The sequence below is a fragment of the Atractosteus spatula genome, chromosome 8 (genome assembly GCF_055471065.1).
Source record: "Atractosteus spatula isolate fAtrSpa1 chromosome 8, fAtrSpa1.hap1, whole genome shotgun sequence".
Taxonomy (NCBI): Eukaryota; Metazoa; Chordata; class Actinopteri; order Semionotiformes; family Lepisosteidae; genus Atractosteus; species Atractosteus spatula.
The window spans coordinates 29,599,776-29,623,082 of NC_142713.1; the positions used below are offsets into that span (position 1 = coordinate 29,599,776).

At 37.9% G+C, this 23,307-nt stretch overlaps 1 protein-coding gene across 2 annotated transcripts; it reads left to right on the forward strand.

Annotated features, from left to right (window-relative positions):
* Positions 1–1,275: 1,275 nt before the first annotated feature.
* Positions 1,276–21,833, forward strand: dera (deoxyribose-phosphate aldolase (putative)). 2 transcript variants are annotated; one of them, XM_088923652.1, is made up of 9 exons: positions 1,276–1,404; positions 2,200–2,297; positions 4,430–4,577; positions 7,018–7,113; positions 9,620–9,754; positions 13,710–13,838; positions 17,609–17,721; positions 18,557–18,706; positions 19,836–21,833. In XM_088923652.1, the coding sequence occupies exons 1-9, from the start codon at positions 1,374–1,376 to the stop codon at positions 19,890–19,892; spliced, it is 957 nt and encodes a 318-aa protein (XP_088779778.1). In that variant the 5' UTR covers positions 1,276–1,373; the 3' UTR covers positions 19,893–21,833. The 2 variants fall into 2 exon arrangements, with proteins under 2 accessions (XP_088779778.1, XP_088779777.1); XM_088923651.1 differs by lacking the exons at positions 1,276–1,404; positions 2,200–2,297; positions 4,430–4,577; positions 7,018–7,113 and adding an exon at positions 8,698–9,054.
* The last annotated feature ends 1,474 nt before the right edge of the window (positions 21,834–23,307 follow it).

Sequence of the window (23,307 nt, forward strand, 5' to 3'; positions counted from 1 at the left end):
AGTGACCACCCTGTGAGAACTATGGAGTTCCATGGCTGAGATCAGACAGCCTGTCAAAGGGCAATAATATCTGCAGTACTCTACTGATTTAGCCCCTGGGAGAGTAGTTAGAAGTCAATAGAACACATGGAGTTTGCAAAAAGGCACAAGGCAGACTTTGAGCTCTTGTAGCAAAAACATTGTTTGGTCTGATGAAGCAAAAATTGAGCTCTTTGGCCCGAATGCAAAATGTTCTGAGGGTAGTACTGAAGCAAGTCAGTCTCTAAACTCAACACAGTTATAGAAGTATGTTTTGGTAAATTTGTGGATTTTGGATCTTCACTGTAATATAGTATTGTATAAGATTTTGTATATGTTATTGATTTTTTTCTATCGCTTCTTGTATCTATGTCTTTTTTACCTGTTATTTCGAGCGCACCACAAAAAAAAATCCTAACAACATGAAGGGTTGGTTTGGCAATACAGTTGACTTTGACTTTAACTTGACAGAGATTGAGCAACTCGACCAAGAACAGGCAAAAATCCCCAAATCAAGATGCAAAGATGATACAGACAAACTCAACAACATTTGCAGTTGTAATTGCTGCCAAAGGTGCTTCCACAGCATTTTGATTCAGAGGTGAATACTTCATCATCAGCATATTTTAATTTTTGGTTTCTTTTTGTGTGTATTACTGACATTTAACTTGGTTCATTGGTAAAATTCTTCAGCTTGAGCCTTCACATTCTGAGTAAAAACATTCACTTTAAAATAGTCATTTGTAATTCAATAAAATGGGTCATTATTGGATGTGGGTGAATACCTTTACAAACCATGTGCTTGTGCATGTGTAGATTTTATGTTCTACTGTGTTTAGAATCTAAGGTTTTAATGGCTTCTTAATTCCATGAGTGATGATGAATAAAATAATAAAGATTTGAAAGGGATATATGGGTTATATAAACAGTAATGATTTGCTTGTTTTGTAGCAAAGGTTTGTAGCAAGAAATATTCATCTCATTAATTGGAGAGTGACACGACAGTGACAGCCTTTGCTTGCGCGTTCCTTTCAGCGGGATAGTGTCAAAGGCAAAACAGCGGTGACGGCAACTCCAGGAATCGAAATCCGATGGAAATGGTTTACAAAAGCCTGTATACTGTTGTATTCACACTTGTTCCTACATCTTCCAACAGCTCAGTTTGAATGGGATTGGTCCGCAGACTAGGGCGGTAACGGGGAGGGAAATGACGGAGCAACAAGGAAACCGAGAGGCGGTGCTAATTGGTGACGAAGTGTCAGGCATACAGTAGCTGCTGCTGGGAGTGCGGAAAAAGTACTCATCACTGTGAGAAGTTTAAGTGTTTTTTAAAGACCTGTCACACATTGTTATTCATGTCTGCAAGAAACCCTGGAATCGAGCTCGGTAAGGTTTATGTCCACTAAGTTATGTTTCATTATTAAGAAAAGACAATGAAATGTGTGTTTCGCGCATGGATAGGTACAGTGACTTTAATACAGAGTGTTGTGGTTCTGTCATGATGTTATTCTTTTTATTTTGAAATTTAATCACTTCACAATTTTTTAGGTATATAGATATGCAGTCTTTTATTTGTGTAATATCCTAACTGATAAATAATGGTCACCGCGTAGTATGCAGTTACTGTTTATTGGAAAACCGGGCGTTTATGTTAAAAATCAAAAGTGCCTCCTTCAATCCGAGACGAACTATGCATTAGCAGTATTCCACAGATGAAAAAAGACAAGGTTCAGAAATTTGAAAGAAAACTCAATACGAAAAGACACAGGATAGAATATATTATTTTCGTGAGCAGCTAAACGAGGTAGGTTAGTTTTCTACTCTTATACAGTACGTGCAGTATAACACACGTGGTGCGATAAAAAGCGGTTGAAGAAGTTAGTGGTTATTTTACCTAATGTGTCACAGGACTGGTGCTGCTAAAGATCATGTGATATGATTATGGAAAATTGCAATTTAATTAGTATCAGTGATAAAGATAACTTGTTCCTTTCCCAATATAATTTGAAACTCTTTGCTTTGGAATTATGCTTAGAAAATGGTTAACACTGCACCAGGAGTGATGCAAGTTTTTGGCAGGATCCTGATTTACAGTATACACCATCCCGAAGCTTTTAATAACACTGTCATGCAAAATCAGTACCGGCGCATTAATAAGATTTAATTTTCTACCCTTCACAGACCTAGGATGGGTGTCTAGAGTCCGTGTAAATCATCCTGCAGTTTTGAGACGGGCACAAAAAATACAGAGCTGGAAGCTCGTGAAAAAAGGATGGCAGGTATGTTGTGCTTTATTACCTGAACTCTACATAAAAGGTGTATCATTTCTTATAGTGAACATTGAGATTATGTCTTTATCACAGTTTTGCATTTATCCATTTTACCTGTATTTACCTTAACATAAAGCTTAGCCAGCAGCCATATCACCCTGCAACTCGCAACTAGCAGCCCACTGAAGCTCAGCAGGAGTGAGCCTGGTCAGTACCTGGATGGGAGACCTCCTGGGAAAAACTAAGGTTGCTGCTGGAAGAGGTGTTAGTGGGGCCAGCAGGGGGTGCTCACACTGCGGTCTGTGTGGGTCCTAATGCTCCAGTATAGTAATGGGGACACTATACTGTAAACAGGCGCCGTCCTTCGGATGAGACGTAAAACCGAGGTCCTGACTCTCTGTGGTCATTAAAAATCCCAGGGCGTTTCTCGAAAAGAGTAGGGGTGTAACCCCGGCGTCCTGGCCAAATTTCCCATTGGCCCTTATCAATCATAGCCTCCTAATAATCCCCATCTACGAATTGGCTTCATTACTCTGCTCTCCTCCCCACTGATAGCTGGTGTGTGGTGAGCAGACTGGCACACTATGGCTGTCGTCGCATCATCCAGGTGGGGCTGCACACTGGTGGTGGTGGAGGGGAGTCCCAATTACCGGTAAAGCGCTTTGAGTGGAGTGTCCTTATACACTATATAAGTTTAAGCAATTATTAATTATTATTATAAAACTTGCCTTATGTTTTACCTTTAAAGTAAATATTTTGCATTTTGTCCTCCATGTTTAACATTTATTTTATTCCAGGCACACATGTAGTGTTGGTCAATAAAACCTACTTAATCAGAGAAACGTGACTTCCTTTCACGTTTCAATCATTTATTGCAATATTTATTAATCATCCAATGAAATATATCACTTACAACTAGAACACATTGGCATACTGTAGTTAAATTCATCATGTTGATTAACATTTGTCATCAATAGGGGTTGATCAGCAGAGGGTTCATTGTGAATATCACAGGCTAGAGAAGTGTATCACCATTGTTGGCAGCAATACAAGCTGTACATCATAGACATGTTTTATAGGGTGTGAACAAGCATGTGCAGCTTCAGCAGTCTGAGCCATAAATGTGAGACATTTAAACAGTTCATTCCACAATGGGACTCAAGTGTGGTGAGTAGGGATTCCATATATAAATCCACCAATCCATTGTCTAACAGCTTCATCCAATTCTGGGTCGCAGGGGAGCCAGAGCCTATCCCATCAAGCAATGAGAGCAAGGCTGGGTACTTCCTGAACAGGATGCCAGTCCATCCCAGGACAGACACACACACTCAGACTAGGTCCAATTTTCCTAGAAGCCAGTTAACCTACCAGTATGACTTTGGACTGTGGGAGGAAATTGGAGCACCCGGAGGAAACTCGCACAGACATGTGGAAAACATACAGATTCCATGCAGATAGCCCCCCAGGGCCAGACTTGAACCCAGGGGCCCAGCACATACTGTACATCCATACACTGTATATGAAGTTGTATGAGCAGGTTTTCCTGCTGGAACGTTATCCTGTTAGGATGAGCCTGCAGGAAGAGCAGCAGGTGAGGAAGCAGAAGGTGATCAGTGCAGTGCAAGGTGGTCGGGTTGCCATCACTCGTTATAGGTGGAGCTCTGTTGTGACTAGAAATTCCCGCTCAGATCATCACACCTGGCCTTCCCCATCGACAGGGCTGTCGTACACAACAACCAGCCACACTATTTTTCACATCTGCGCCACACTCGCAGGCACCCTTCAGGGTGGTCTGCACTCAAACTTGAAGAGGACTTGGCACAAAAACATTTTTCTGTTCATGAGCAGCACACATTGGTTCCATTCCTGTATTAATCAGTGAAATCAAGGAAGTGCATTTATAACTTACCCATTTTCTTTCTTTTCTGTCCTCATATTCTTCTTCCTTTTGTGGTGATATTGATGTTTTTCTTTGTTACCCTACTGTATGTTGCCGCAGTTGTCACAGACATGTAATTTTGTTTGTTCCCAGTAAAACTGCAAATAAAAAAAATAATTAAATCAAGCAGTCCTGTAATTGCCAGTATACTGTGGATACAGTAAGTGTTTTAATCAAAATTTGGTCTGCTTGCATTTAATAGGCAGCATGGCTACTTAGAGCAGTGACGTGTATAGATCTGACCACCCTCTCTGGTGACGACACTCCCTCCAATGTCCAGCGGTTGTGTTTAAAAGCCATCCATCCCATTCGCGATGACCTGCTCAAAAGCATGGACATGGATGACAAAGGTAGGTCGATCTGATGTTTCCCTCTGGTTATGATAACAGCAGATACACTAATGAGGACACCAGCTCTTTCACTGGTAAGCCTTTTTTGTAAAAGGTATTTATTGAAATTGGAGCTAATTAACATTATTCTTATAGCAGGTCTTGTGTAACATCTCAGGTTATAACATTCAGCATGCAGCACTGTAATGTTAGGAAATGCCTGTCATCTGTTTATTTATTTTTTTTGTAAGTTGAGTAAAAATTATTGTAAAATGTTTTCTACATTCAATCCAAGAAACAAAAGCAATCAGACCTTCCGTCCTTAGGCTATATTTTAACATTTTTACACTGCTAACACTATTAATAACCTGAATAGTGTTTCTTCACAGTGTCAGATGAATTAAATAATGACTAATATTTAAAAATAAAATAAAAAGTTATTTGAAAAAGGAGAAGCTACTGTAGTCCCAATATGAGCACACTTCCTTTAAAAGAAATAATTCCTTTGCGTTAACAATTGTGTAAGATTCCTGACTTGAGACCATGTCTCAGGAACTTTGCATATAAAACATACCAATCTGTGATATTAAATTAACAGTGTGAGTGTTGATCCTGACTTTAAGTAGTTTTTACACACTACTACTACTACTACTAATAACAATAATCAAAAACAAAACCAAAGCTCTGACTAAACTTAAACTATACCCTGTCTTACATAACCCAAAAGGAATGTTATAAGAATAGGAGAGGGGATACTACTGCCCCTCTGAGCTAAACACCAGTATTTCCCTTTTCGAGAACAATTCCTCTGAAGTAGTGCAGACAATAGGTGAGACTACGGAAGTGACCTTGTTTTTGAGTCTGATTTAGCAGCCTCTAGTGGCAGGTCTGTGGTAATTGCAGACCTCTCACTGGCCAGTCTCCATAATGCTAATAGTCGTGGTGAATAATAATAATAATAATAATAATAAACTTTATTTTATAATGCGCCTTTAAAGGTGGCTTCTCAAAGCGCTTTACAGGATGACAACAACAATAAATAAAAATAATACAGAAGATAAAACACAATTAAATATACAGAGGAGACTGTGGATGGTGGTACTAAGAAGAGCAGAGGGGTGAAGAATGGAACCAGTTAACTACAGGCTCTTCTAAAGAAGAAGGTTGTGAGTCTGGATTTGAAGGAGTTTAGAGAAGGTGACTCTCTGATATCCTTGGGGAGAGAGTTCCAGAGCTTGGGGGTATAACAGGAGAAGGCCCTGTCGCCCATACAATGTAGACGGGCTTGGGGGACAGTTAGGAGACCAGAATTGGAAGAGCGAAGGTTGCGAGGTGGGAAGTAGGGCGATAATAGTTCAGACAGGTTGAATGATGATACTTATTCATTATGTTGTTTATGTTTTCCAAAAAAAAAGTTTTTCTGTTGACGTTTGATAAGATAAGAGCTCTTATCCTAGTATTATGGAATTCAAGTGAACGTGTAAAAGTATTACCACACAACTGAAGAGGCCGCAAAAGCTAAAACATTTTTTTTTCTTTTTACATTTCATCTAGGAAATAATCTCTACTTGTTGCTAAAAATGTATCATGTGGTCTTTAAGTACAATTCAAACATAATGGTAGTATAACATATGTCCACTAGAGGGTGCCTGTATATTTCTTTATTGCAGAACTAAATTAGAGACTTTTCTTAGACACAACTTAAATCAGAAATTAAATTTGGTCTTTGATTAATCTATGGGCATACAGTAGTATTTCTCAATTTTAGTTAAAATGTTAAACAGCAGAGGTTCTTTACAGCAGTTCACTAGATCTGTGTTATGTGTAGTCAATGAAGAAGCAGTTGTACAGAAAAATAACTTGTGATTAAGACAGCATGGACATCATTGCTTATATGGATCTTTAAAATTAAATCCTCTTCCAGTGGCCTACAACATTGCCAATGGGCATAATGTCCACACTGACTATTTGAATAATGGAACTGATGTAATGTTTTTGTGATGCTCTACATATTTCAGCACAGGGAGAGACTGAGAGACTAAGAGGTGTAATAATATAAGAATATTGTCTCTTACTTTGACAAAATGTGATCAATAACAAAATTATTTTTACATTTTGATATCACTTTTGTTTCATTGCAAAACTTACGTAATTATCCACCTGCTATTGTTATTCAATAGGGAAATTGATTTTTTCTGTCAACGGTAAAAACAATGTACAGTAACTTGCTGTGGTCTTTGATCAAATGTGTCCATCCAATGGTTTAAGCTGACTTATAGCTTCCTTTTTTCACTCCTGGGTTTTTAGTCACTTAACAAAACATCAAACTTCCTTCATACAAAATATTTACCCCCTTTCAGTGATGGCACATTTTGTAAAATTAACTTTGTACACGTACAGTTTTATGGGAGTTTATGCGGCATTCGGGTTTTGAAAGGTGTTACTGTTTTCTGCTGCCCAGGTATAACTACAGCTGCGGTTTGTGTCTACCCGGCTCGTGTAACTGATGCAGTAAAAACACTCAAGACAGCCAAGTCTAACATCCCTGTGGCCTCAGGTAAGTGCACAGACATCTTTAGGTTGAGCATTTAATACCGCGAATACTTGAGGTGATGTGGAACAGAGTGTCCTGTGAATTCCCTTGTGAAACCGAAGCGATGTGATAACTTGGTGTACACCATGGCAGAAGAATTTAATCACTGCCTGAAGAATTTAATTTGCTTAATAATATTCTAAGCAGCAAAATGCCAGACATAAGATGATTTCACTTCAAGGAATTAAGCAATAAAATTTAATTTGATTATAGCAAATTAAATCAAATAGATACATTCAAAATCAAATAAGATGTAATTATAATAAAGAATTAAGAAGAACGTGGGCTAGAAGATTGTGACCTTTAGAAAGAATTCAGTCCTGTTTTTGAATGCTTATTTGTACAGTAAGTTCCTCAAGCTCCTCAGCCAAAGATTATTGCAATGAAATCACTAAGGTGGAAAAACTACTCTTTGACGGGATGATGTTAAAGAGAGGGGCCTTTAAAACCAGACTTGGTTCGTTTTAACATGCAGAACAAGGGCTGTTTTAAAATTTCAGTGCCTATGATTTATTCAGACAATGGAAAGTGTTCCCAAGTTTTTGTGTGGAACATTAATAACACTCTCAATTGCTCATATTGAGTTGGCATGTGAAAAACCTATTTTAGAAAAGGACATTTGTATAGAAGTAAATGTGAGGAGTCTGCATATTTCTTTGTGCACCAGAACATGATAAAAAATATTCTTTGCTTAGTTTAACAAACTTGCAGTCCAAGTGAGAGTTATTTTTAATAGTTATGGAAGTTGTGGCCTTTGCTCACTAAAACAGGGACAATTTGCATCATTGCTGCCTGGTAGGGGGACACCACAATGTATAAAATCTTAAATACTTTATTCTGTATGAATTGCTTAAAAGTTAATACATTTATAGATTATTAAAGTAAATGTTTGCTTCGCATATATCCTCTGTATGGGAAACAGCACGAAACAGAATGAGGGTTTACAGACGAAGGTACAAAGGGGTGATGGAAAATAACGTACTGTATACGTAGGAAACCAGGAGTAGCACTGAAGTGCACTATCAGCCTCCAGGACCCCCTGCTCCCCAATGCAAAGATATTCTCTGCCTGCTCACAGTTCAGTTCTGCACCTTACTCTCTACTCCACATTCACTGTTGCAGCAGCTCCCTAGTTCATTCCTCATAATTAGAAAAAAGGGGGGGTTTCAGGTTGAGCCAGATTGGGTTATCGGGGCAGAGCGTGTTTATTAGTGATTCGCGTGTCGGCTTTTTTTTTACCCGCACCCCACCTGCGGTTGTGAGAAATGAACCCGCACCCGCCTGACTTGATCTAAAATCTTTTTTTTTAACCCGAGCCCACCCGACCCGTGGGTGTGAGTCAACCCACGCATCACTAGTGTTTACATTGTTGTTCTCTTTAACTTTTGTTTATATATTATTTTATGATGCTTAGGAGAGAAATGCGGTATTAAATTAGAAGTAAAGCTTTAACAAATTAGAAGTATTTTTTACATGCTATATGGTCTTAAGACATCAAGAGTGACCAAAAAAGTTATCACTGTGCAGAGAGGTAAAATCACATTAAATCTTTTGAAGGTACCTGTGTAAATCCCCAAACACCTGAAAGTTCTGAACGTTTTGAAAAATAAATACCAATTCACAGAAATTTAAAATAAAAATATTATCTTAAACATAGGCATTCCATGCATCCATTTCCTAAACACTTCCAGTTCAGGTTTGTGGGGAATCTAGAGCCTATCTCTGCCAGCAATGAGGGCAAGGCAAGGTACATCCTGAACAGGGCACCAGTTCATCACAGAGCAGACAGACACACACACTCACACGAGGGCCAATTTTCCCAATGTTCACGCAAATGGACCAACCAGTATTTATTTCATTGTGGCAGGAAACTGGAGTACCAGGAGGAAACCCACGTGAACACAGGTAGAACATACAGAAAAACAACAACAGATGCAAACGGCAAACAGTACCTCACTTACAGTACATTAGGCTTGAACTGAACCGAGGGCCCAAGCACTATTGTGCTATCTTCTTGATGTTGCAGGGTATATAAATGACTCAGACCTCATGGTAATTGTTCCATGAGCTTGACATGTGCAAAATGCATTACCACAGTGAATGAGGCCCTGCGTGTTCATCATCATTTTATCCTTGAGAATGTGTTTCAGGTCCCTCTGACGGTGTTCATCTGCCATACATGCAGCGTGAACATTTCTTTTGTTCACTGTGGCTTCCGAATGGACTGATGGCAATGGGACAAGACGTCTTCCTTCATCACAACGTTTTCTTTGCAGTTTTGTTTCCCCTTTGGGATTGGATCTTGCTTTGCTCTTTTAGTCATTTTCTCCTCTTTGCTAAAACAATTGATTACTGTTTGTAGAGGCAAGAACCACAACTATAAGCAGCTTCCTAGCCATTTCTTTAATACAGTTCAGTAAGTGAAATGACAGTGCGGTCGTTTGTAACGGAAGGATTGATCTTACTGTAGTGGCCACAGGGTTTCCTGCTGGACAGACCTCCTTGAAAACGCGTCTCGAAGAGGTGCGCCAGGCAGTGGAGGATGGAGCCCGTGAGATTGACATCGTCATTAATAGGACTCTAGCGCTGACTGGGCAGTGGGAAGGTAAGCTTGGCAGTTAATGGCAGCTTCGCATCTACATTCTCTGTTACAACAAATCATTGTGCTGGAGAAAGTGTCAGTCTTTACATTTGCAAAGACAGGATCAGTCTTAGCCTTTTTAAACTTTTTGATACATATTTCTGTTGTATTTACTGAGTTCGTAGTCGTGTTTCTCTGTATCTAGACCTGTGGCCCTTCATCGGAAATTTGGGCTGGGCATGATATGTATATACTGTACAGTTCCTAATTTTTCACTGTTTTTCTGTGTCTTTTAGTTAGAGTTCGGTTATACTAATATTTCTACTTTGGTTTCTGTAATTGCTGACGTTGCCATTAAATGCGACCGAGAATACTCCAACCGGCACGTCGCTCCGCCTGCCATCGGAGTGGGGGAGGAGAACAAAGTAATGTAGCCAATTCATAGAGGGGGATTATTAGGAGGCATAGGAAATTTGGCCAGGACGCTGGGGTTACACCCCTACTCTTTTCGAGAAAAGCCCTGGGATTTTTAATGACCACAGAGAGTCAGGACCTCGGTTTTACGTCTCATCCGAAAGACGGTGCTTGTTTACAGTATAGTGTCCCCGTCACTATACTGGGGCATTAGAACCCACATGGACTGCAGGGTGAGCGCCCCCTGCTGGCCTCACTAACACCTCTTCCAGCAGCAACCTAGTTTTTCCCAGGAGGTCTCCCATCCAGGTACTGACCAGGCTCACACCTGCTTAGCTTCAGTGGGCTGCCAATTGTAAGTTGCAGGGTGACATGGCTGCTGGCAATAAATATCAAACAGTAAAACGAAAAAATGAACATATATGTCATTTAAAAATGCTATATTTGCAGCTGTCCTCTATGTCCTTTAGAAATCACTGGACTTAGTGTTTTTATATTGTCTTAGCATAGTTATAAAATTCATGCTTGTAATTATCCCATGTGGATGTTTTGAGGTGTTGTAGTGGTTAAGTTTGGGGGAAGTGCTAAATATGTTTCCTCTTACAAAGGCAGACCTACTGTCACAACATTTGAGAACCAGGATCTATAATGTAAGCACAGTGAAAATAAAATGTAAGGGGAATATTTAAATAATTAATGTATCATAGGGGATTGTATTTGATTTACAAAGATGTTATCCTGTGAGAATGACTGAGAACAATAGAGACAACCTTGAATCATAAGTAATACACAGAGTAAGGTAGAAAATAAAATAAATCTTTACAACAAAAAAGACTAATAACAGTTCTGTTTAATCATGGAGTCATTAATCCTCCATTACTGTAAATGTCAGGATTTCGTTCAGGTCAAATGTAGTTTGTGGTTCTGTAAAAACAATATTGTTATTATGTTTTCCTGTATAGACCCATCTTTTTTTAATGCAATACACCTGCACAATTTGGAATTGCCAGTTACAGTATGTGTTCAAGTGTCGGCTCATAGTGACAACCCCTGTGCCTATAAAAAGTACAGTCAGACTTTCAATCTGCTCCTGCATCGAGCTGTTCATCTCCTGACAGTACATGCTTTGCAGCAACATGCAGGGTTCAGTGCTTGCAAGCACCTGGGATCCCTGTTTCACCAGGTAACGAGAGGGGCTTGGCTGGCTAATGCCAACCCTATCCCTGGCGGTGCCAGGCCTGTTCTGTGTCTGCTTGGGCGCAGTCACCTAGCAACATGACTGAGACTCGAACCTGCAAAGCTCTGGATCATACTGTATGCAACTGAATGTCATCTCACCTGTCCCTGCACAAAACTTAATGAACATACTGTATTGACCAAAATAATTTTTTTACTTGTGCTGTCTGACACCTGGATAAAGTAAAATGTGTTTTTATTTCGGTTTCTGTATGGCAACCTCAAAATCCTGTTGTTTTTGTAGTTTTGAAGGGGTACTTGGATTGTCTAGGTTGATATCAGATGGTGTCTAATATAGATGGCATAATTAATTTTAAATTATTTTCTTCATTTTAATTATTTTACTTGGTTAATTACTGCAGTGAAACAATCTAAACAAATGAACTTACAGAACACAACAACATAACTGCAAGCGTATTCTGATTGTCAGAGAAATGAGGAGGGAGCATCTGATTTACTGTGGATTTACAATGGTTTGCAATTCTGGTATTACAAAACAAAATTCAAGAGCAAACAACTTAATGCATTTCTAAGTTTGTTTCAACAAGAGAATACAACATAAAAAATGTCAAGCTTGGAGAACTTTTAGGTGTGGTCACAACTTTAGACTTACAACTGTAGGAATTTTACATATACCATTAATATCCTTGGAAAGAGAGAGTGCTGTAACTCCATCCAGTCTTCGTTGAGATATGAGCCCTTAATATCTTATGAACTCCTCTTTTTCCTGCTCCAAAGTAAACAGCACAGCACAGATCCTTCAGCCGAGAAGGGTGGAGCAGGATCAATCTTTAATCTAGAAAGCAGCTGTTTACCAGTGAAGCAAAGAGAGCCAGTTTAAAATTACGTAGCTTGTTGCACTCTCCTGAAGAGTGATCTCCACAGATTCTGAGGAGATTGTACCAAACCTGATCTCGCTGTTTCAAAGATGGAATTGTCTAAATCATCTTGCTTTTACCCCTCAGGCAAGCCCACTCTGTGCCCACCCAAGTCCTCCAGCTTGACCACCTGAGTAATAAGCACCCTTTTCTGTTCCCTTTGTTCACCGACAACCAAGTACTGTTTCACAATCAATTGGTGAATGGTTGGCAGCAATTTGTGAGCTCAGTTTTACCATCTCCGTTTTTATAGGCACTGCCTCCTTCTCCTGTGTCTGCATGAGCAGATTGATTTTTTGAGCAATTCAAGAGATTCTTTTAATCTTTAAGGCTGTGTCCCAAAATGCAGACTTGCAATCTTGTGCCCTTCATATGCACTTTCCTGCTGAGGTCTGCAAGAGCTTAGTGTGTCCCCTTTCTTTTCACAAGGGTGCTCACAAGCACCCCCCCGTGTGTCCTTTATGCGCCTTCTCTGAGGTCTGCATCGGAGCAGGAAATTACCCTCAGTTCGTTGCAGAAAGTTTCGAAAATGAAACCTTGCCAATCAAAATGGAGAGAAGTTGCCATGTAGAATAACATACTGTACTCATGTATTAGTAAAACTTAACTTTTTTTACAGTTTTAAAACTCATACTATTGTATGTAAAAACAAAATTTCATTAGGCTGCTTTAGATTCATATGTATCCTAGGTACATTGATATAATTTTTTAATGTAATTCCCCCATTTTGACTGATGAATATGAAGGCTTTGAGTCTTGCCAAGTGTACTTTATTTATTTTACTTTAACCACTTCGAATCAGTCCTGTTCGACATGATGAGTTATGTTCCTCATACTGCCATTTTTGTACCTGCACAGACGAGATGAAAGGTATTTAATAGTCTAAAGCTTTGATAAAACAGAGACCATTATTGCCAAGTTTTCCTTAGTGTACTTAGCCCGGTTTGAGTCGAGCCTACTCAACATGAACGAACATGATTACTGTATGTCACTTCTTTTGTGCAGGCACAGGCGAGATGGCATTCAATTTCATGCAACTGCGAGTGGAGAATGAAAAAATTCTTTTAAAAAAAATCTGCAGGCCTGCACTTAGCCACTGGGATAAAAGCGGCATGAAAGTACCACCAACGGAAAGCATTTTGACTGTGAGCCTTATAACCAGAGAGTGATGTCATGTGAGGGTGTCTTATTACCCTTTAATCAAGTTGCACCCTCAAATGCTCGAGCACTTTAAGTCCCTACTTGCGCGAGGTCACAGATTTGCGGACTTGGTGGAAGGGTTTAGGGCTTAGTGCGGCATTTGAGACACGGCTTTAGAGGTCTTGAATAATTGCTGAAAACGTAAACATCAAATCACTAATTTATTGTTTAATTTTATATTTCGCATTTACTGAGCATGTATGGTTAACTGACAGTGTCAGTCTCTGATGTGTTGCCTTGTCTTTCTTTAGCTCTCTACCATGAGATCTGCCAGTTCAAGAAGGCCTGTGGAGAAGCTCACATGAAGACTATCCTAGCAGTGGGAGAATTAGGCTCTTTCACCAATGTCCACAAAGCCAGTTTAGTAGCTATGATGGCAGGTCAGTGCATTGCTTTCTGTAGGCTTGTTCCTTTTGGCTACCAGGCTACAATTTAGCTACCTGGCTACAATGGGAACTTGGCCTGGTCTAAAGTAATTTGCTAAGGCCAGCTTGTGAGTGAGTCTGAGAATTTTCAATAACTTTAAAGTTTGGTTTTGAACCTTTACCATTAAAAATGTTCATAAATTCACAGCAACATTTTTTTTCTGCCAGCCTAGATAATTTACAAGTGAAATTACGCAAAATCAATTTTTGATCACACAACAACTTTACAAACTGACAAAATTTAGAATAAGATGCAAAAATTGATCTCAAAGTGTTGGATAATGTAATATAATCACAAACAAATCATTATTTTCAAGACTGAATGAATTAAAGAAAATGTTACATTTTCTAAAGCAAATAAAATCACCTGGGATGATGTGAATGTCAGGAATTTTTAATTTTTAATTCAGGATTGCCATACAAAGACAATTAAAGTGTTGTTCCTATTTCATTATGTATTACATGAAAGAGACAAGTAGTCATCTCTTAGTAGAACTCTGGTAAATTTCATTTATTGAAAGCAATACATTTGCAACAGTCCATATTTTCTTAAAATAAGGGACCTGCAGTTCACCATCATGTCCACTACATGGTGCTGTTGCTTAACTCTTGCAATAGGCCTATTTTTCTATGAGTACTTAAACGAGAAATGCAAACTACGACTGTATGCTTAACTAATAATCACGTCTTAAGCCGATTATAGTACCAAATTGTCCGCAGGTCTGATTAAGATCATTATTAAAATGCATTGCTTTTGTCGCCACGCTCATTTCTTAATCTCCTCTTGTTTCTATGAATTCCGGATGAGATTTCTGAAATTGAATAATAATTTGATCCATTAATCTCAGAAGCTGGCAATTTTATTTCACCCTCCTAGCAGTCTCCCTGGTTGGCAAATGAATAGAGCTTCATTACCACAGCCTGCGTTTAATAACCATTATCCATTATCATGTAATTAAGACTCCCCATAACGAATCTTAAGGACAATGCAAGTTAAAAAAAGACAGAAAAAAATACATAGAACATTTCTTTAATGAACTGGAAAATGTTCATCTTGTTCTGTTCAGTAATGAGGTGCAGAACAGCCATTAAACTTGCTGCAGAACAGAAGGAGACTGATTTTATAAGTCTCCAGTTTGTGTTAAATCTATTAAAAGCACAATTTCATCTTCTATTTTTATCAAAAAACTGATTAAGCTTCATTTCATGATTTTTTTTCACATTTCACATTCTTCAGAAAAAAAAGATTAACTACATCAGACACTAACAATTGTGTGACTCTTCTTTACCAGTCAGAAGCAGCATATGCTTCTTGTGAGCCCTGCAGATATACTTTGTTAGACAGACTAAGTTTAATAACTCAGCTGATTGCCTGAAGATTATCACTGTCCAAAAATGTAATGGTACTGTGTGTACTTTCTTATTTTGGCAATATTGCATAGATTAGGAAAGCAAGAGCCTCTCAGTTTCAAAGTTGCATAAAGGAATTATAGATATAAATGCATTTTTAAAGCATTGATATTATTGACAAACATTTGATCAGAATTGTCTGTACAAGATTAGTTTATGAGGTAGATGGCATGAGTTAGTAATATGCAAAAGATCTGTATCTGATGTTTGGGAGTTCTGGTAAAAGTTACTACTGGAATGGGGTCATCTGGAGTCAATGACATGATAGTGCTAGATTCCTTAATAACTCAGAACACTGCAGTGATGGAAACTCACTTACAGGTAGCTATCTAATGCACAGGCAGCAAGGAGCTTAGAAGGTATATCAAAATTGAAAGGGTATAATCTCTCGCATGTCTCTCATGTTTTCAGCTGTATTATAAACTAGTTGGTCATTGCTGTGTTAGTATTTGATATAATTAGTCTTTTTCTTGTCTTGTTACTCCATACTTACTATAGCACTTTTAGAGAGTGTGGTTTAACTTGTCATACCACATTCTTGCACGTGGCAACGGTTCTTATAATGCTATATCATTTCTGTTTGCCTGTTTGTGGATTTAACAGAGTTTGCTCTTGAAATGATACTCATGGGCTTTTGCACATCCAGTTGTTTTTCAACAAACTTAATATTTTTAACTAAACGTAGTATTTTCTTAGGTATGGGAGCCATGGGAACATTTCCACACTCCCTACCAATTAAACAAAAACATAATGTTGTCTCATTCTGGTCTGATTCACGTCAAATTTAAACGTTGAAATTTTAAAAAGTTAATTTAAAAAAAAAGGTAAGGTCAATTGGTTTTAAAAATAATTTAATCTGTAAGAGAAATAATATGACTTTACATTTTGAAAACAGCGGTGACAAAACGTGTTATGTGCTGTGGAAACAAGAAATTCCATTTGTTTCTTCCTCTGTCATGGGGCATGTAGAGACTTGCATGTGAGAATAAACAGGGAAGCAAGATCACAGAGCTCTTTTCATAAACTTTCTGTTATGGAGGCCTGTCCCTTTCTGAATAAAAGCTTTCTGCCCCTCATCGTCAAACTTTTCCTCCACTTTATTAAAAACAGGTCTGTATTTTAGAGATGACTTTCATTGCAGGTACAAGGCACTGTTCCTGCTTCCAGACCTTTCTTGATTATTCTATTCAGTGGTCCGATTAAATCAAATTGGCAGTAGCACTCATTTAACCTACAGAAATTAAGTAAGCATATAAAACAGACAAGCTAGACAAAGCGTGCCACTATTAATCTTTCCCTTGGGATGTCTTAAAGGCGATACAATAAAGAGGAGTTTGCATTCATGTGAGTTAATTGTCTTCTAGGACTTTCTACTACGTGAACTTAGTTAAAACTCAAAATCAATAAGTTGTAGTAGTGTTGCAGTCCTCTGTTTTACCTAATATATTTTTAACACCTGACGTTTGAATTTACAGGATAATCGGACCATGTGGCACAAGATTTTGTGCTTTTTGAATTTGCATCTGTTGTATTATATACTTTACAGCATATATAGAAGATACAGTCTTGTTGACTAAGCACTGTTATCGTAACTTGTTTATAAGCTATATGAAGCAAAAGTTTTAAGTCTAGAGAGGAAGTGTCTAAAGAGACCATTTGGGTCATAACTTAGTTTTAGGGAAATAACCACCATTTTTCATAAGCACAGTCCTATACACAGTAAAAGGCATGGTGTTTCAGATTTTAAACAGTACAGGATGAGTAGAAAATAAATCTAATGGAAGATGACTTTCAAATTTGATCACTTATAAAGTTGTTTTGATTTATGCAATACTGAATTCGCGTTTCATCATTGCACATTAAATAATACAATATAACGTGGTATTTGCAGAATAAAGCAAAGGTGATACATATTCAAAATCTACTTCAATCTCCAATATAATTTAGATCTTCTTTAACACCATGATACATTTTTAAAAAGATATAGACACAGAAATATGAATTAACTTAAAATAACACAAAGTACTGTTGATTGCACATGAAGTGAAGTACAGTATGGAATCTTAATTGATAAAGGGATATATTTTAGTACATTAGTCTTTCACCAAAGTATGACTTTTTTTTATTTTTAAATTAGGCTAAGAAAAAAAATGTGATAGAAGGCAGCATATTTTGGGTCTTCAAAAAACTGTTGTAAAAAATGTCCAGTTCTGCAAATGTAGTAGGAATGTTTTTTTCCAGCCATTTTTGGAATGCCAGTGAATTTGACACCTATTTTCACAGTGCAATATCCTGATGCCGTTATCTTTTCACAGGTTCAGACTTTATAAAGACCTCAACTGGGAAGGAGACAGTCAATGCAACAATTCCAGTTGCCATAGTAATGGTGAGGGCTATAAGAGACTACTTTTGGCGGACAGGTCATAAGGTATGTTTGCAACTTGTTAACACAGAAAACATTGGTATTCCTAAAGGTTTATCAGATGTGTTTGTTCTGTAAAAGGCAAAGCCATCTTGCAGCCGGAACAGGAGAGAATATCTTGGACCTCCGAACAGTTGTATTGCTCTGTTTAAATCATCTGCTGAATCAGACAGACATTCCACAGAGTATGCAGTTACTCATAACAATGTTGTATCATTATAATAATATTCTACCTAGAGTTTCCTTGTCACACAAACAACTGATAGCTGCCTCATCACTTGGCTGTATTTCATAAATTCCTAGTTACTGCTCTCTATTATTTTTAAGGAAATATAAAAAAATACTGAATTTTATACAGTAGAAAGTTGAGGTGATATGCATCATACTGTATTGTAGCACTTAATTTAATTTCTGAAAGAACAACACTAGACTTAATGCATTATTTTAGACTACAAAAAGTAATTTTTCAACATATTAGAAATCGGTTCTGCAGAAGGATGATGTTATTGTTGCTGGACTTTCAACTGAAGGGCTTCTGTTGTTAATAATTGTTATTGTCTAATTGAATTACTGTTTAATTGAATTGCTTCTATTGTTTCAGTAGCTTCTTTTGACCAGAATTTAAGAAATTCCTGCATAGAAATACTCCCATCTTCTGTTTTGTATGATTGTCAATACAATATAATCCCTCGACTCCATTTTTTTGGATGGTTTCATCTGAATAGTCAAATGATATGGCTCTCATAGAACCAGATTAAGTGTCTCGCTGTGTGATTTAATTGTCTGTTTTTATACAGTGCATTCATGTACAGTATCTTTTCAATGTTTTTTGTTCCCATAGGTTGGTTTCAAACCAGCAGGTGGGATTCGCACTGCCAAGGACTCCTTGATATGGCTGACCCTGATGAAGGAGGAGTTGGGTGACGGGTGGCTAAAACCAGACCTCTTTCGCCTTGGAGCCAGTTCACTATTGGCAGATATCGAGAGGCAGGTCAGTGCCTGAGCCTCATGCACTCACTGCATAGTCCACACAGGAACTACAGCGTTAAAGACCTCTGCAACTAGCTACATCTTGAAAGTACCAAGTATGAATGGAAGAAGACTCGGCACTCTCAGCCAGTTGTTACCTAGTTATGCCACACCTTAAAAATTGCTATTTTTATTGCTTGTGAAGGGACCTTATACACAAACTGAAAAAAATACTAAAAGGCGGTGGGGAAAAGGGCATTTTCTTGTTCACTATTCTTTGGTCAAAAGAATCCAATGCTTATTTTTCTAAATTGAAGATAGTCATTACTATCTAAGATAGTCATTACAGTTCTCTAAGAAATAACAACATTTGTTTTTCTTAAACTACAAATGTATAGTGGTCAATCGTTTTTGTTATACGTACTCGATTCAAAAACATTGATTTTGTCTTTCACGTATCGGCTCACAGCTGAGATAATGGAGGCTGCACGTGGGTGTAGGAGGAAAGTGCAGGCAGTCTCCTCTGGCCTGACCGCATCCAAGCCGCTCATTGCCTAACACATCACGGGCTACGCACCTCTGAACCAGCGGTTTAGCGCCAGCTGGAGGAGAGGAGCACCCCTCTGCTGTAGCACTGTACAGGGGTCGCTGTCTTTCTGAGAGCCAAGAGAGACCTGGCTGACGTCCCTCACCAGAGCTCAGCCAAGTGTGTTACTGCCCTTTGGGAAATCACTGGTCACAGTCGGCAACCCTAACCTTATCCCAGGCTCGAACCCATGACTTGATAGATCGAAGATTTCAGAAAGATGATGGAATGACTTCAATTTACAAGCTTGTTCTGTTTAAATTACAAGCTTCATGTGTAGCCTACAGTTTAGTTTCTGCCATGAACACTAAAGATGAATACATTAGTAAGAGAACTCAAAAGAATGAAGGTTAAAGTTTGAGCATAGTTTTGAAACTGCTCAGTACAGTGTGTGTATGACAGAGAAATGGAAGGAGAGGACTGTCTGCAGAGGCCTTAGCAAAGATCAAACCAGCTGAAAGAACCTATTATTATCTCTAAAGTGTATTGCAAACACTGTGAATGTACATAAAATAAGTACATCAGATGGAAATTTAAAGAGTTAATGTCCTGCTTTTTTCCTCAGATCTACCATTATGTGACTGGGAAATATGCAGCATACCATGAGTTACCCATGGCCTGAATTCAAGGAATCTGAACCTTCATGATCAACAGGTTTTCAGTATCTGTGCAGAGCAGTAGACTGAATAATTCTCATTTTCATTGCTGAAATGTTTCCAGGATCAGTACTATTATTAAATTTGAAGAGAAAAAAACAACTTTATCAGCAGTAATATTTGCTAATTAAAAGCAAAGTCTGGTTAATTTTGTTTATTCCATGATTGTTTTAGGTGTGAAGTTGAAAGCTTGTGTTACATGTTCCTATCAAAATAAAATTGAACATTTTTCCAAAATTTTTAAAAGAAAAGGTTTTGCAATGTACCTTCTTATAATAAGCCATCACAGAACTGATGGTGAAACATTCTTGAGCCTCATTCCTTCAATGTAGTTTAATGATGGACTAGCCAAAATCTTAATCCATCAGTATGTGAGTCTTAACTCAGTAGTATGTGAATATATCCATATGCAAGGAAACAAATAATAGTTCAAATATAGATTCTGATATTTAGCCATGAAACATACATGGGTGTGAGCCTCTCTTCCAGGGTTAGGAAACATAATGTGTGCTTCCACATATGAACAAGTTTTGTTCCCCTCAAGAAACTGTAAACTTGAAGCTTTTGTAAGACTATTGGAAGAAATGGCTTCAGCCATTAATACATTTCATCCAAAAGTACAACTGTGTAGTAACTGATCAAACCCTTTTTAGCATTTCAACTGGTAAGACACCAACAGGCTTCAGCAGGAAAACATTTCAGTTTCATGATTTTATACTGTACAGTATATGTAATGAAATATAATAGATTAGCAGTGGTTGTGTTGATATTATTGGTCATGTTTGTGAGATGCTACAAAATTGAAGTAGCAGCACCTTAAAATAACACTTGAAATATAAGCAATTCAGAAATTAAATATATATATTTAGATATCTAGACCCTTCCATGTTGATTACCTTGCATGGTTATGGCTGTAATGTTGTACAGATTTCGGTTTTAAAAAATTAAGACGCTTAGTTTTCTTTTTGGGCAAACCATCCATCTTATTCATTTACCATGAAATAAACAGTTTCCCCCTAAGGAAAAGGAGAAACATCGGCCCCAGCACACTAGAACAGGAACATCAAGTTAAACCTGTCATACTGAGTGGAACTGATGTGGTAAACTACATGGGGGCCTAATCTATATTTCACACATTACGGTGTGTATTACTATAGCATTGCATAATCTTCTGGACTCATCACGCTGTTCATGGTAAAGGAAAAATTTAAGTGTTTAGTGTTATGTATTATGTAAATTCAATTGTATTTTTTCTTCATGACTCTTTTTAGGTGAAAACTATTCACTCTTTTATGATGGAACACTCTTCTTTATTTCCATTTGATTTCCATAATTTACTTTGAATGTTAGTTAAGTGGTTCAGCCACATAGGAAAAGAGATAGTATAATCTCTCTAAAATCATGTAACTTTTTTTTAATCCCCAGACCAGACTTAAGTTACTTAATCTTTGGCTGGAGCACATTCTTTTTCTGTAGTTGTAAATACATTTGTTTAACTTAATGCCTACATCTTCAATCAAATTTACGAGTGTTGTTGATACTTTGAATCTGATGTGCACACCTGTACAAAATAGGAACTGTATAAAATCTTACCCCTTTTCAAGTGTGCTTATATTCCTGTATTTTATAGGCAAAACTGAGCAGAACGTGACGTGTAATTTGAAAATTGCAACATACAGTAACTAGGGATTATATGTTAACCTTCAAGAGTTTGGAGACGGCTATCATTTAAAATGCATACAATTGGGTTTTGTTACGAGGCACCTTGTGATCAGAGGGACAGACCGAGGAACAAAGGTCCTTGAAACAAAAATAATGTTGAGTTTGACTTCCCCTGAGCTCTTCTACTGCAATGGGACATGTGACCTTCTTAACATGTAATACATGTACATTAAACATCATAATGCAAAGTATTGTGCTTGTGTTTATAAAGTGTCAATTTTACAAGGTGTCACATACACAAAAGAAAGTGGTAGAAGTGCATGATCTTTATTTTCTCTTACAGCTGTTCACTTTTGTTTTCTTTCTGCTAGGCAGTGTTCTCAGTAGCTACTGTACTGTAATTATCTGAGTGCTCCAGTATATAGTGTTACATGCATCAGCATACTGTACTTTGAGGCTGTGGAGAGTCGTAGGAAGAGGATTTAGAAAATCTAAAGACAGAGTTAAAATTATGGAAAAGAAATTCATAACTGTGTCTAATCAAAGTCCTAAGGAAAAGCAGCTACCCAGAATGAGGCTGTGCACTTTTTGTTCGAACATTTTACATGTCTCCAGTAGTTTGTATGTTATTGATCCCACAAACTCTTCAGTCTGTTTCATGCAGGAATCCTAGACAGCATGCATCTGGGTCCTTACTTTTAGGGTTAATTTACCTAACTACAATCCCAAGGGGCTCTTCCTAGTAATCAAGAATAATGTTTTAATAGTACCTCCTAATGGGAGGCCACAAGATCAATTAAAGCGGCAATAATAAAAAATAACAGTGAAGGCACGATTGGGTTTTAATGAAGTTGTGCGTTTAAAGAACAAGATCTAATGTACGAAAGGGTGCTTGTAAGGCAGCACTTGGGGACTTGAGAACAGCAAAGGCCTCGATGAATTGCTCTACAGCTACTCATCTCCCTTTAGTATTTCTTTCAGATGTTGCTTTCGCAGCAAAGGAGCCAGGATTTTCATCTTTCATTTTCTTGCCATGCTACAAAAAATGGCCCTGCTTGGAATAATGAGACGGGGCTTACAGTGTCGAGAGCTGTTCTAATTAGGGTGCTTGTACCCCAGGGGGGCCTCGGAGGAGAAGAAAGTATATTCTGATGCCCAGGATTATTGCTTTCCAAACCTCTGTGGCTTCCTTTACCTCACGTCTCTTGAAAAACACATCTTAACTGTGTCACAGAATGCCGTACTTTTGCTTTAAAACCCTTTCTCACATCCCTTACAAACATTAAGACGTTTTAGGTGTTGTTTTTTTTCTCCTCAGATACAAATGTCTCCATTGACTTTTAAAGGAGGTGAACAGCATACTGTATGTGCACCATGTATGTGTAAAGTTAAAAGCAAAGTGATTGTTTATTGCGATGTGTTCAGAATCTTCATGATCTTCTTTAGTGTTGCATAAGATACACGTTTCAACTAAGCATCCTTTCATCTATGTGAAGTAGCACACAATCGTGTAACAGTATTAAATGTTCACTTCAGCTAGAGAGTGGTTCAGATGCCAGTTTTCTGTCTAAATTTATAGAAAATGAAAAGGTACAGATCTAAAATTAATTATTTACACCCCACCTAGGTATACTTGTCCACATCCATCTGTCTGTCCATCTATCTACAAAATCTGCAACAAGATGGTACTGTATAATGATGGTACAATACATCATGGTC

Excerpts from the sequence above, each read along its gene's own strand:
- dera (XM_088923652.1), top strand. The coding sequence starts at position 1,374 with ATGTCTGCAAGAAACCCTGGAATCGAGCTCG. Across the intron at positions 4,578-7,017 it reads CATGGACATGGATGACAAAG|GTATAACTACAGCTGCGGTT; the intron begins GTAGGTCGATCT and ends TCTGCTGCCCAG. Across the intron at positions 17,722-18,556 it reads TTTGGCGGACAGGTCATAAG|GTTGGTTTCAAACCAGCAGG; the intron begins GTATGTTTGCAA and ends TTGTTCCCATAG.